Source organism: Lipophrys pholis (assembly GCF_963383615.2).
Source record: "Lipophrys pholis genome assembly, chromosome: 7".
Classification (NCBI taxonomy): domain Eukaryota; kingdom Metazoa; phylum Chordata; class Actinopteri; order Blenniiformes; family Blenniidae; genus Lipophrys; species Lipophrys pholis.
In genome coordinates this window covers 30,276,601-30,290,837 of record NC_137638.1, presented here as the reverse complement: position 1 = coordinate 30,290,837, position 14,237 = coordinate 30,276,601, and the positions used below count along the sequence as shown (strand labels likewise).

Genomic DNA, 14,237 nt, shown 5'->3' with positions numbered 1-14,237 from the left:
CTGTTCAGGAGGACAAGTCCATACCTGATCACACCATTCCTGCTTGAAGGACGTCACGTTGAGCAATGTCTGTTCATGCCAATAGATGGCACTGTTGCATTAAGAATAAGTTTGAAGTATATAATTTATTTTTCCTTTTACACATTTCTTATTTCTTGTACAATATTGTAAATGTAATTTCTTTGTTTTGGTAACAAAAGTATTTTGTTTGATTAAGAATCTGCTGGTTATGTTGGTTTTTGGTGTAATGTGGGCGTGTCTACTTGTCGTCGTATTTCTATTTCCGGGTTTACAGATGAACGAGAGGTACCAGATCTGTCCGAGAGGAAACATATATTTGCTGTGTCACTAAGGCCGGCACACGGTGGCTATGTAGCAGCCTCTTCTCAATTCGTCCATGTCCGTCATATTTAACTTTCCCTCTTTCACTTCAAATAAACGTGCATATGGGTGTACTTCCTGCTACTACAGAGCCACTGCAAGCAGGAATGGTGTGATCAGGTATGGACTAGTCCCCCTGAACAGAAAGACCCCCCACAGCCCTTGCTGATTTGCATTGTATTGTTTTTGTCTTTTCCAGACGCTAGACTCATCCAGTAAATGCTATGACAAAAAGCAAATGGAAAAGACAAAGATAAAACAGGAGAAGCGTTGACAAACTGGAATAAGCAAAGACAAGATAGAAAAAGAATATGACTGCCTTTGTATATTTTTTGTTTGATTGATTCTCTTTATATTTCCAATTTTTTTCCCTTTAATGTTGGCACTCCTGTGATTTTCCATAGTACTACGACCCTGATCAACATATCCAGGATCTCTCTGTTCCCTGGGTTAACTGATCTAGACACACTGGATCCTGATCACTGCCCGATCACTACCAAGCAGGTTATCAACTCGCTGGTTCAACCCAGACTACGTGTGCACATTCACGTGAAAGGGGCGGAGTTTGCAGCGTCTGACCAATCACACACAGAGAAATCCTGCAGCGCACTTTACAGATTACTGAAGGAGCAGTAATTCTCTGAGATTATGAAGAATTAAAACACATCCAGCAGGATTAAAGCAACACTGCTGCTGCAGCCAAAACCAGAACATTCCTGATTTGTTAATTCTGACTTGGTGAGATTATACCAGATTAACGGACAGCACGTCCGCTGATCAATCAATTTCACTTTATTCCAGCAGAAACGTGTCGGGCTGAACTTCCTCACTGATCTTTTAGTTTAGATTCTCCATCCAGTTGTTTAGAGGCTGAGTTTCTCTTGTGAGTGTTTTGTGTTGGAATATTAATTCATCACCGTGACGACAGGAGCAGCTCTGCGTTCTATAACTTAATGTTTCTGTAGTTCAGTCAGGTGTGATCATGAACCTCACTATTCCAGATCAACCCTCGTGGAGATAATCAGACCTAGAACAAGTCCAGAATTAAAACCTCCTTCAAAGCCTCAGTGACCAGGATTTATTTTATTATGTCATAAAGATCACTCAAATTAATTTCTCCTCTCCTCTCTGCTGCAGTTCAGCACTGAACCTGCCCACCTATCACCATCATTTAGGAATGGGCGGGTCTTTTTCCAAGAGATCTGATTGGTCAGGAGGCGGAGCTCTGACCGCTTATCAAGAACATAACCTGCAGGTTAGCGGGGGATTTATCCTGGTGAGAAGTGAGAGAGCGTCGTGGTACGGAACACCAGAGTTAATTCTTGAAGTTATCTCGATAAGAGAAAATCCACCATCGCAGTACAGACCTCAGATCATCCATCCATTTAAAATGTAACATTCCCACTTCAGTTTTGTTAGAATTTGAGTTTTGTGTCACCTCTGAGTTTCGTGTTGGTCCAGGGTTACATGTATTCTACATTACGGCTTTCATTTTCTCCAAGAAGTCTTTTTATATCACTTTTCTGCATCTCTTTCTTTTAACAATCGATAATCTGACTTTCTCTTGACTTATGTCATAAAATTGCAAACGGTTTTTTATCTTTGATTTTTAATCTCATGTTTGGTATACGACTTCTTTTCGTGTCTCCTTGATAGCTATTGTCACTACTACTTCTCATTTTCATCTTTTTTTTTAATCTTATTTGATTTTTGCTCAACAAGTCCATACAATCACCGACATAATTGATCATCACCAACTACATGACATAATAAACTGTCCCTTTATCAACACTAATTGTAGCTCATGGATGATTACATGTAAGCAACATTAATTACAGACACATCAAATATGATTGCATGTTTCAGATGTGAAGTGCAACAACCTACAAAATGTCAAAACATCTTATTTCATTGTAGGTTGTGCACATAATTGAATTCTCTGAAGTGCCAACAAACATTCACACACGTTATGAAATCAAGATCTTTTTATTCTGTATTGCCTTTTTACAACTGTATCACTGATATCATTCACATGATTAATTCACATGATCATGACTGATTGATTTCCTTATAAGAGGTTGAATTCTCCCCAAACCACTCTCACACACAAGCCAAATAAAAGTTAAAGAAGGGTTGTTGTTTTTTTTTTTCAAATGTCACTACAAGAGGCATTTTCAATGCTTGAAATAATTTTTGGTAAAATAAGTAGCAAAAGATTGGAATATCAAAACTGATTTGGCATTGTGTCTTTCTAATGCAGTTCATCCTTCGGTTAGAATAACTGCACATCGCCGGATAAAGGAAACAACTTATAAATTGGGCTTTAAGGCTCTTAAAACAACAATCGGGAGTGAGAAAGAAACAAACAACTGGGGAATACAGTATTTAGGGAAAACCTGTCAGAACACGACTGGTGAGAGCTGGAGGCGGCGCAGGCCGAGTGTGATGAGTGTGTTTGGGGTTCTCACACTCCCAGGATTTTGTTTATTCGTCAGTGGACCTGCAGGGGGATGTTTGATTGTTTCAGTCCTGCACCATCATGTAAGGATGGTGTCGTCGATCTCTTCATTGGAGTCTTGCGTGCTGGAAATTTTCTTCAGAGAGCGCCGGTGACACTCTGACAGCAGGTCGTTACTGGCAGAGTCCAGAATGGCCATCATACTCTGAAACACAGGAAGTTCAACCCTTTTCAATTTGATAATCCTCACACACACTTTGTGGTTGTGGTCAGGCATGGGCCCATCTGATCCAGTATCGGGTTTTGATACCAACGTAATTCCCGGATCAGAAATTTCCCATCCAACCTACAGAGATTTCTGATCCATGAAGCCTCGTCTGCTTCACTGTTGCTGAAATGACTCCACAGTGTTTCCCTGCTGCTGCTCTGCTCGCTGGCTGCAAACTGTGGACTGGATTTCCTGAAGGGAGGCGGGTCTCAATGAGACCAGGAGGAATGAGTCAGGAAATCCATTCCACAGTTTGCAGCCAGCCAGGAGGCTAGCATAGTAGCACTGTGCTATCCAACTTTTCATGACAACATGTCGCTGTTTAGACGGATTTTATGCTCAAAACACCACAAAGCAACAGAAAGGTGGATGTTTGTAAAGACGTAGTACAACGAGGCGGCGCTCTGCAGCCAGACGTCACCGTTTTAAAACCCCAGCTCCCCGAGGAGAACGGCACTGACATCAAACAATGAACAGCAGCTCCTCCACACTGAAGCAGGCGATTCACCTCCGTGAAGCTGCATCCTACTTCGCGCTAAACTCCCTGAAAATAGTCCCAATGGTTGGAGCTGCGTTCGAGCTGGAAACATTCTGCTGTTGGTGCTGCGTTGCTAAATAATTTCTCCAGGAATTAATAAAGTGATTCTGAGGTTTTATAGATAGAACTAGTTTATTATGAGATGATGACGTCACGCAGACCCCCACATTGTCCAATAGGAACAAAAATACTTTGTACTGCTTCCTTTTCTGACCTGATACTAACCTCAAGTTGTCCTTTGAGAAAATACATGCATGCATTAGATACTGAAAGTATTCGGACCCCTTCAAATCATTCACTCTTTGTTTCATTGCAGCTATTTGCTAAAATCAAAAAAGTTCATTTTACTTCTCATTAATGTCCACTCAGCACCCCATCTTGACAGAAAAAAACAGAAATGTAGACATTTCTGCAAATGTATAAAAAAAGAAAAACTGAAACATGGTCAGAAGTATTCAGAGCATTTGCTCAGTATTGAGTAGAAGCAGCCTTTTGAGCGAGTACAGCCATGAGTCTTCTTGGGAATGATGCAACAAGTTCTTCCCACCTGGATTTGGGGATCCTCTGCCATTCCTCCTTGCAGATCCTCTCCAGTTCTGTCAGGTTGGATGGTGAATGTTGGTGGACCGCCATTTTCTGGTCTCTCCAGAGATGCTCAATGGGGTTGAGGTCAGGGTTCTGGCTGGGCCAGTGAAAGATGGTCACAGAGTTGTTCTGAAGCCACTCCTTTGGTATTTAGCCGTGTGCTGAGGGTCACTGTCTTGTTGGAAGGTGAACCTTCGGCCCAGTCTGAGGTTCTGAGCACCCTGGAAGAGGTTTTCTTCCAGAATATCTCTGTACTTGGCCTCATTCATCTTTCCTTCAATTGCAACCATGATGCTGCCACCTCCATGTTTCACTGTTGGGATTGTATTGGGCAGGTGATGAGCAGTGCCTGGTTTTCACCAAACATACCGCTGAGAATTAAAATACCAAAAAGTTCAATCTTGGTCTCATCAGACCAGAGAATCTTATTTCTCATAGTCTGGGTGTCCTCCATGTGTTCTTTGGTAAACTCTATGCAGGCTTTCATGTCTTGCAGTGAGGAGAGGCTTCCGTCGGGCCACTCTGCCATAAAGCCCCGACTGGTGGGGGGCTGCAGTCATAGTTGACTTTGTGGAACTTCCTCCCATCTCCCCACTGCGTCTCTGGAGCTCAGCCTCAGTGATCTTTGGGTTCTTCTTCACCTCTCTCACCAAGGCTCTTCTCCCACCATTGCTCAGTTTGGCTGGACGGCCAGGTCGAGGACGAGTTCTGGTCGTCCCAAACTTCTTCCATTTAAGGATTATGGAGGCCACGGTGCTCTTAGGAACCTTGAGTGCTGCAGAAATTGTTTTGTAACCTTGTTCAGATCTGTGCCATGCCACAATTCTGTCTCTGAGCTCCTTGGGCAGTTCCTTCGACCTCAGGATTCTAATTTGCTCTGACATGTACTGTGAGCTGTAAGGTCTTATAGAGACAGGTGTGTGCCTTTGCTAATCAGGTCCAATCAGTTTAATTTAACACAGCTGGACTCCAATGAAGGAGTAGAACCATCTCAAGGAGGCTCAGTAGGAATGGACAGCATGTGAGTTCAATATGAGTGTCACAGCAAAGGCTCTGAATACTTCTGACCATGTGATATTTCAGTTTTTCCATCCATCCATCCATTTTCTTCCGCTTATCCGGGGCCGGGTCGCGGGGGCAGCAGTCTAAGCAAGGAAGCCCAGACTTCCCTCGCCCCAGACACTTCCTCCAGCTCCTCCGGTGGGACCCCAAGGCGTTCCCAGGCCAGCCGAAAGACATAGTCTCTCCAGCGTGTCCTAGGTCTGCCCTGAGGCCTCCTACGGGAGGGACATGCCCGGAACACCTCCCGAGGGAGGCGTCCATGGGGCATCCGAAACAGATGCCCGAGCCACCTCAGCTGGCTCCTCTCGATGCGGAGGAGCAGCGGCTCTACTCCGAGCTCCTCCCTGGTGACTGAGCTCCTCACCCTATCTCTAAGGGTGCGCCCAGCCACTCTACGGAGGAAACTCATTTCAGCCGCTTGTATCCGGGATCTCGTTCTTTCGGTCATGACCCAAAGCTCATGACCATAGGTGAGGGTAGGAACGAAGATCGACTGGTAAATCGAGAGCCTCGCCTTTTGGCTTAGCTCCTTCTTCACCACGACGGACCGATACAGCGACCGCATAACTGCAGACGCTGCACCGATCCGCCTGTCGATCTCACGCTCCATCTTCCCCCCCACTCGTGAAGAAGACCCCGAGATACTTGAACTCCTCCACTTGGGACAAGGGCTCTCCACCGACCTGAAGGGGGCAAGCCAACTTTTTCCGGTCGAGAACCATGGCCTCGGATTTAGAGGTGCTGATCCTCATCCCAGTTGCGTCACACTCGGCTGCGAACCGCGCCAGTGCACGCTGAAGGTCCAGGTTTGATGAAGCCACCAGGACCACATCGTCTGCAAAAAGCAGAGACGAGATCCTGTGGTCCCCAAACCAGACCCCCTCCGGTCCCTGGCTGTGCCTAGAAATTCTGTCCATAAAAGTTATGAACAGAACCGGTGACAAAGGACAGCCCTGCCGGAGGCCAACGTGCACTGGGAACAGGTCCGACTTACTGCCGGCAATGCGAACCAAACTCCTGCTCCGGGCGTACAGGGACCGGACAGCCCTTAGCAAAGGGTCCCGGACTCCATACTCCCGGAGCACCCCCCACAGGACGTCCCGAGGGACACAGTCGAACGCCTTCTCCAGGTCCACAAAACACATGTGGACTGATTGGGCGAACTCCCATGAACCCTCGAGTAGCCGGTGGAGGGTATAGAGCTGGTCCAGTGTTCCACGACCTGGACGAAAACCGCATTGTTCCTCTTGGATCCGAGGTTTGACTAACGGCCGGATCCTCCTCTCCAGTACCCTGGAATAAACTTTCCCAGGGAGGCTGAGGAGTGTGATCCCCCTGTAGTTGGAACACACCCTCCGATCCCCCTTCTTAAAAACAGGGACCACCACCCCGGTCTGCCACTCCAGAGGCACTGTCCCCGACCGCCACGCAATGTTGCAGAGACGTGTCAGCCACGACAGTCCCTGCACATCCAGAGACTTAAGGAACTCAGGGCGAATCTCATCCACTCCCGGTGCCTTGCCACCGAGGAGCTTAGCAACTACCTCGGTGACTTCAGCCCGGGTAATGGACGAGTCTACCTCTGAGAACCCAGCCTCTGCTTCCTCAGTGGAAGACGTGATGGTGGGATTGAGGAGGTCCTCGAAGTATTCCTTCCACCGCCCGACGACATCTCCAGTTGAGGTCAACAGCTCCCCACCTCCACTGTAGACGGTGTTGGTGGAAAACTGCTTCCCCCTCCTGAGGCGCCGGACGGTTTGCCAGAATTTCCTCGGGGCCGACCGATAGTCCTCCTCCATGGCCTCCCCGAACTCCTCCCAGGCCCGAGTTTTTGCCTCCACCACAGCCCGGGCTGCGGCCCGCCTGGCCTGCCGGTACCCGTCAGCTGCCTCAGGAGTCCTATGAGCTAACAGCGCCCGATAGGACTCCTTCTTCAGCTTGACGACATCCCTTACTTCCGGTGTCCACCACCGGGTTCGGGGGTTGCCGCCACGACAGGCACCAGAGACCCTGCGACCACAGCTCCGAGTAGCAGCTTCAACAATGGAGGTGGAGAACATAGTCCACTCGGACTCAATGTCTCCAACCTCCCCCGGAATCCGTGAGAAGCTCTCCCGGAGGCGGGAGTTGAAGACTGCGCGGACAGAGGGCTCGGCCAAGCGTTCCCAACAGACCCTCGTGACACGTTTGGGCCTGCCGAGTCTGTCCGGCTTTCTCCCCGTCCAGCGCATCCAACTCACCACCAGGTGGTGATCAGTTGACAGCTCTGCCCCTCTCTTCACCCGAGTGTCCAAGACACGTGGCCGGAGATCAGATGACACGACCACAAAGTCTATCATCGACCTCCAGCCTAAGGTGTCCTGGTGCCAAGTGCACTTATGGACACCCCTGTGCTCGAACATGGTGTTCGTTATGGCCAAACTGTGACTAGCACAGAAGTCCAATAACTGCCACCTTATCGCGGTGGGGGAGTTTGAGTACCCGAATGATCCTAGGAGCTACGTTGTCGGGGGGCTTGCCCCCCAGTAGGGTCTCCCAAGGCAAACTGGTCCTAGGTGACGAGTCAGACCACAAGCAGTTCAACAAGCCCCTTATGACAAAACAACATAAGAGGAAAGTGACGTCGCCCGGCGAGGCGCAGCCGGGGCCTCACCCTGGAGCCAGGCCTGGGGTTGGGGCTCGCATGCGAGCGCCTGGTGGCCGGGCCTTTGCCCGCGGGGCCCGGCCGGGCCCAGCCCGAAGGGATGACGCGGGTCTCTCCTCTTCCTCCTGTGAGCTCACCACCCACAGAGGCAACCGTAGGGGTTGGGTGCAATGTGGATTGGGTGGCAGTCGACGGCAGGGGCCTCAACGACCTGATCCCCGGACACGGAACCTAGCTTTTGGGACATGGAACGTCACCTCGCTGGGGGGAAGGAGCCTGAGCTTGTGCGGGAGGTAGAGAGATACCGGCTAGATATAGTCGGGCTCACCTCCACCCACAGCTTGGACTCTGGAACCCAGCTCCTTGACAGGGGCTGGACACTCCACTTCTCTGGAGTTGCCCACGGTGAGAGGCGGCGGGCTGGCGTGGGCTTGCTTATTGCCCCACAGCTCAGCCGCCATGTGTTGGAGTTCACCCCAGTGAGAGAGAGAGTCGCGTCCCTACGCCTTCGGGTAGGGGACAGGTCTCTGACTGTTGTCTCGGCCTACGGACCGAACAGCAGTACAGAGTACCCGACCTTCTTGGAGTCCCTGGGAGGGGTGCTGGATAGTGCTCCAACTGGGGACTCCATTGTTCTATTGGGGGACTTCAATGCCCAACGACAGTGTGACCTGGAAAGGGGTGATTGGGAGGAACGGCCTCCCTCATCTGAATCCGAGCGGTGTTCTGTTATTGGACTTCTATTTCAGTTTTTCTTTTTTTATAAATTTGCAAAAAGTTCTACATTTCTGGTTTTTTTCTGTCAAGATGGGGTGCTGAGTGGACATTAATGAGACATAAAAGGAACTTTATCGATTTTAGAAAATAGCTGCAATGAAACAAAGTGAAAAATTTAAAGGGGTGTGAATACTTTCAGTACCCACTGTACATTCCTACATTTCATACTTTACTGTAGAGACGAGTTTATTACAGCCTCATATAAAATCAACAATAATGATAATATTAAAGCAAACAGAGCTCTGGTATTGGAATCGGCAGATATCCAAGTTTGGGGATCGGATCGGAAGTGAAAAAACGTGAATCGGTGCTTCCCTAGTTGCGATGTGAGTGTGAGTGAGCAGTCAACATGTATATTTTCTCGAGTTGGTATCAGATTGGCGGCTGTGTGAACGGTGAATGTGGTGAATGTTGACCGGCCTTTGTCAAAACATTGAAACACAAGCAACCAAAGTGAGAATAAGGAGATAAGTTAATACATAAAACATAAGCTTCTTTTCAAAAACCCAGGTCAAAATGGTCCACCTGCAGTTAAAATGAATAAATATTCTTCAGTGAGTCATCGTGGTGGTTTGCTCAGCAAATTTGTCAAACGTCAACGACCGACTACGGGCGGATCGAAACAGGGATGAAGACGTCCGTGTGTCTGCCATCCTCACCTGCATGACCTCGTCTCCCTGGCGCAGCTGCAGCAGGTTGACGATGGTGTGCTCGCTCTGCGCTCGCACCGTGGTGTTCTTGTCCTTGGTGTTGTCCAGCAGGCTCTTCAGCAGCGGCTTGATGACGGCCACATCCACCGAGGGCGGCGCCGGGTCTTTGAACACCCACCACAGCACCCGCTCCGACACCAGCCGGATGTCGCTGGACTGGTTCTGCAGACACTGTGGAGAAACACAGACGCCAAGAGGTAAAGACCAAATAAATCCAACCACCACCAGCATTCAGCAGCCTGTAAACAAAGTCAGCCAGTTCAAGGAAATTCTTCAGAATCCACATTAACGACTAAGTGTTCGACGATTCAGTTCTAAAATGACAGCCTGAGATAAAATTTTGTTCAAATTTGATGTTGCTACTTCAAGGGGTCATATTACTCAGCTTTCAACACTGGTCCAGAAACCTTCAGTGTTCAAAGTTTCAAGCTTTTCCTTGATTTTCCTCCATTTGAATATTGGATCATAGGAGCTGCATCTTGGGAAGAGGAGGAAGTACTTCCTCTGGTGGTGCCATGTGCCAGAGCAGAGCTGCCTAATTGTAGGAGGAGTCAAACGGAGGGCCTACCTTGATTGGGATTGGCTAAACCCCTGATGACACTATACAGGGTTTGATTTCTGATTGGCTGGTTGGAGCAACACACTTTTTAAAACCTGAAACAAGCCGGGGAGAGAGGACAGACTGTCTTCACTTCTGGGACGTCGTTCCAGGTATGGGAACGATGAGTACTGTTGGAAAACTATTAGAAAGTGAATTTTGCATAATATGACCCTTTTAAAAATGACACACAGTCATAGCAGGGTCAAGGTTATAACTCGTCTCAGGCTCTGTTCACGTGGACATAGTAGTGGACAGCCGACCAAGTTGGATTGTTATTATGGTGTCAATTCTAAAACTATCAAGTCCAGGAGAAGATGGAGTGGGAGTCATGACATTCTGGAGGAAACATTGTTCTGATTGATCTACTGAGCATGTGCACAACAACTGTTTACTAGTTTTGGAATCGTTCCACCTTGTGAACCGTTTTTAAAAAGTTTGAGACCTGTTGTCGTGTAAACAAACCCCCAAAACATGAAGAAAGTTTTAGCTTTTTCACTTGAAATCAGAAGAGGAAGAGTACGGATGTTACCTTAACAAACTGTGTGATGAACCGCTGGGTGACACTGCCAACGCCCTCCGTCTTGCAGTGATGCCTCATCAGGAAGCCCAGACCTCTGATGCCACTGGTTGCGATGGGAATCTGGAAAATAACAATAAAAAAAATGCAGGAAAGAATCAACTGACATTTTCACCTATAAATGCTGAGTGAAGCAACTGCAGACAAATATTCAGGGAATAATAACAGTTCTTCACTCTTTTAGCTCTGCATTTGTTCTCCACCATCTCAAACGATCTTTAGAGCTGCAAAAATCAGCAACAACTCAGAACAACTTTAACGTTTAAATTTAAAAGTTAATATGACTCCATTTTACTGGTCCAGCTCATTAAAGATCAAATCAGATTGTTTGTGGCCCCTGAAATAAAATGTGTTTGACTGTAATTGTAAATCATTTCCAAAAATACATTTGGGCAGTTTCTCTCAAACCGGTGTCGTGACTTCAAACCCTCGCTGCAGCACGGAGCCCAAGTCAGAACTCCAGTTGATGTGTGAAACCAAAACGTACCCGGTCAGCGGTGGCGTTGGTCAAGATCATCTCGGTCACGGTGTCACAGTAATCCTTCTCGCACAGCCTCTCTGGAGCACACTTGACGGCGATGGCGAGGGCCAGGCTGCGACCGTGACGAACCATCCAGTCCACGCCGGACATGTCGGCTGCCAGGGAGAAAGACGTTTCGTTAGATCCGGGGATCAGCAGACAGATGCTGAATCCAGCATGCCTGCATGTCACTTGTCTTTATGCTGCTCCATGTGCCTTGAATTGCTCCTCGAGGACGAATAACGTGAGATGAGACACTGGTACACTGACGGGACACTTACGGGCGTTTTGCTCTCAAAGCTGAAAACATCATATCTTTGACTGGCGAACGAGCATGACTGAGAACCTCGCTTCTTCCTCTTGTGCGTTTTTTTCAGTTGTGTCGCTTACGTCACTTGAGTCTTTATATATTTTGGCCGTTGTGCATTAAAATCCCAAAAGGTCATGGTGGTATTTCCTTGAGATGCAAACCTGTTTTAAAACTTAAAAAGACTATAAATAATAGTTTGTCAAATGAAGATGGTTTAAATGTAGGCACTGATGTAAGACCTTATGAGTTAAAGTATAAGTATTTGCACTGCAAAATAAAGAATTTTTAATCAAGTAATAAAGCATTTCAATTAAAATACTTTTCTCTCATTTTTTGGTTTGAAAACATAAACAACCAAAAGCGCCAACTTGTGGTCCAACTTGCTCGTTTTCAGTGTTTCTGCCGTTACTGTGTAATCAGACATCGTTTTCAGAACGTTGCCGTGTGAACACAAAACTATTCTCAAACGAAAACGCAGTGTAAACAGGGCCACGCTGAGATCGTGTGACACTTCAGTTTTTAGAAATAAATGGCTTAGGGTCATATGAAAGGCTACAAAGGACTTGGTGCAAAGCATTATGGGATTGATCAACTGCCTGAATGGGATGCTATCCTGGTGGATCAATCTGATCACTTTATCCAGTGTTCATGTAAACGGGACAATCTCATCTCTCAGCGGAAAAGAATTCAGTCAGAAAAACAACGACCATGTTGTTTGTATGAAGTCAGACTTCAATACTGAAATGATCCTTTGTTTTTCCAGTCTGTGTAGTTTTACCACATTAAGGAGAAAATATCAAACTAATAAAATTGGCCTTCGTTTTTTCAGATGGTTTCACGAGAAGTTTTGTCTTGATTGATTGAAAAAGTTCCTTTAGTTCATTTATGTGAAATAAATGATGGAAAAAAATACAGACACTTATAGATCAGTGTGACTTCTTCATGTCTTATATGTTGTTTTCCTTCCTAATGGTAAATGTTTTGACAGATTAATACTCACTAATTCAAAGAATCCTAGTTACGTCACACCTTTACACACACACACACACACACACACACACACACACACACACACACACACACACACACACACACACACACACACACACACACACACACAGAGACAGATACTAACCCAAGATGTGCTGAAGTAACACCGCCTTCAGCTCCTCCTCCGACAGGAAGGCACACAGCTCACCGATGCAGCCAGCCGAAGCCATGCGGGTTGCATCCTACACACACACACACACACACACACACACACACACACACACACACACACACACACACACACACACACACACACACACACACACACACACACACACACACACACACACACACACACACACACACACACACACACACACACACACACACACACACACACACACACACACACACACACACACACACACACACACACACACGCACACACACACACACACACACACACACACACACACACACACACACACGCAGATGAGTTTTGTGTCATTTATTCTCAAACTCTTCTGAATACCACATCCTGTCTGTCTGACTTCCGTTTTTTGTCTGGCTTGTGCTCAGAGGAAACTATGAGTCTCGTCTTTTCATGCTCGTATAGTCACACTTCATTTCATGTCTGATAGCTTCACATAATTGGTAGCCTCTGATTTAAAGGTTCCATATTGTACAGTTTTACAATAATTTCACATTGGTGTCGGAGGTCCAACATCATTGTATTCAAAGTGCATTTCCATAAATCAGCCTTGGTCCTTAATATTAGTCTAAAAGTCCCTCTCATGAGCTCTACTGCGAACAGGCTGTTTCTGTACAAATCAGTGTTGCCAGATTGGGTGGGTTTCCACCAAATTGGTCTTCTTAGGTAACCTGTTCGTGTTACATTTATTCTTTGTTGAATTAGTGCAGTTGTGATGTGTTCCTTATAACGTATATAATATTTTAATGGTTTTAACACGACTTTCTACAGCGGTTGAGATTTGGGCTGGTTCTTATTGAGGTGAGCGGGTTTTACGTTGTGTTTGGGCTGGACAGTGAGTCAGATCTGGCAACCCTGGAGAAAGCGCTGCCAAGTAGCTCATGTTAGCTGCTGCTAATTGTAAGGGCAACAGTGACGGTTTTTCATATCATACTGAATTTATTCAGTACATCAGTAATCTTAGTAAGTGTTTATCTACCTGTGGGAGGGTCAAAGTGTGTATCCACTACCAGAGGCAGTTGTTATTTATCTGCATGACACCATGAAAGGAAAATCTGTGCTTATCCTGTATGAGCACACATTCACTAAAAAGTGGAGCAAGAGAGGGAGAAGACACAGGCTGTGGGGACACATTACTGTTAGAACACCAGTAGAAAGTGAATTCTGCATAATATGGGATCTTTAAGAGAAGCCCCTCCGGCTGCGCTCCGATGCATCTGCTCCTCTTGTCATACCTCGTCGTGTCCTAGCATGCCCAGCAATGTGGTGGTGATGGTTTTGCGGATGGCGGGGTCCACCTTTGAGCCGGCACCCTGGATGACAAATCTCAAGGCTTGCAGCATGGTCTCCCTGTGAAAGCACACAGAAAGAGGGGGTGTCAAGGCAGTGGCATGTTTAAAAAGCATGTAGTAATATGTATATAAAAGGAAGATATTTGGGCCTTAAAGCTTGAGAACAAGTTTTTATCAGCCACAGCTTGTAGCCACAGCTTCTCATCAGACAGCAGAAGTGCTGCCACTGCGATAAATAGTTCTTCTGCTCATGTGCAAGTAGACGGACAATAGCAAACATGGCGGCCTCCTAGAATGTCATGGCTTCCAGTCC

At 46.8% G+C, this 14,237-nt stretch overlaps 1 protein-coding gene across 1 annotated transcript in view; it reads right to left on the bottom strand.

Moving 5' to 3' along the window:
* Positions 1-2,348: 2,348 nt before the first annotated feature.
* The window catches only part of gcn1 (GCN1 activator of EIF2AK4), a 48,709-nt gene continuing 36,820 nt past the window's right edge, over positions 2,349-14,237 (bottom strand). The window contains exons 52-57 of the mRNA XM_080468173.1: positions 13,868-13,982; positions 12,567-12,663; positions 11,089-11,237; positions 10,554-10,664; positions 9,373-9,594; positions 2,349-3,044 (exon numbers count right to left, since the gene is read on the bottom strand). Coding sequence (XP_080324299.1) covers positions 2,919-3,044; positions 9,373-9,594; positions 10,554-10,664; positions 11,089-11,237; positions 12,567-12,663; positions 13,868-13,982 — 820 coding nt within the window. The 3' untranslated portion in view covers positions 2,349-2,918. The remainder of the gene's footprint in view (positions 3,045-9,372; positions 9,595-10,553; positions 10,665-11,088; positions 11,238-12,566; positions 12,664-13,867; positions 13,983-14,237) is intronic.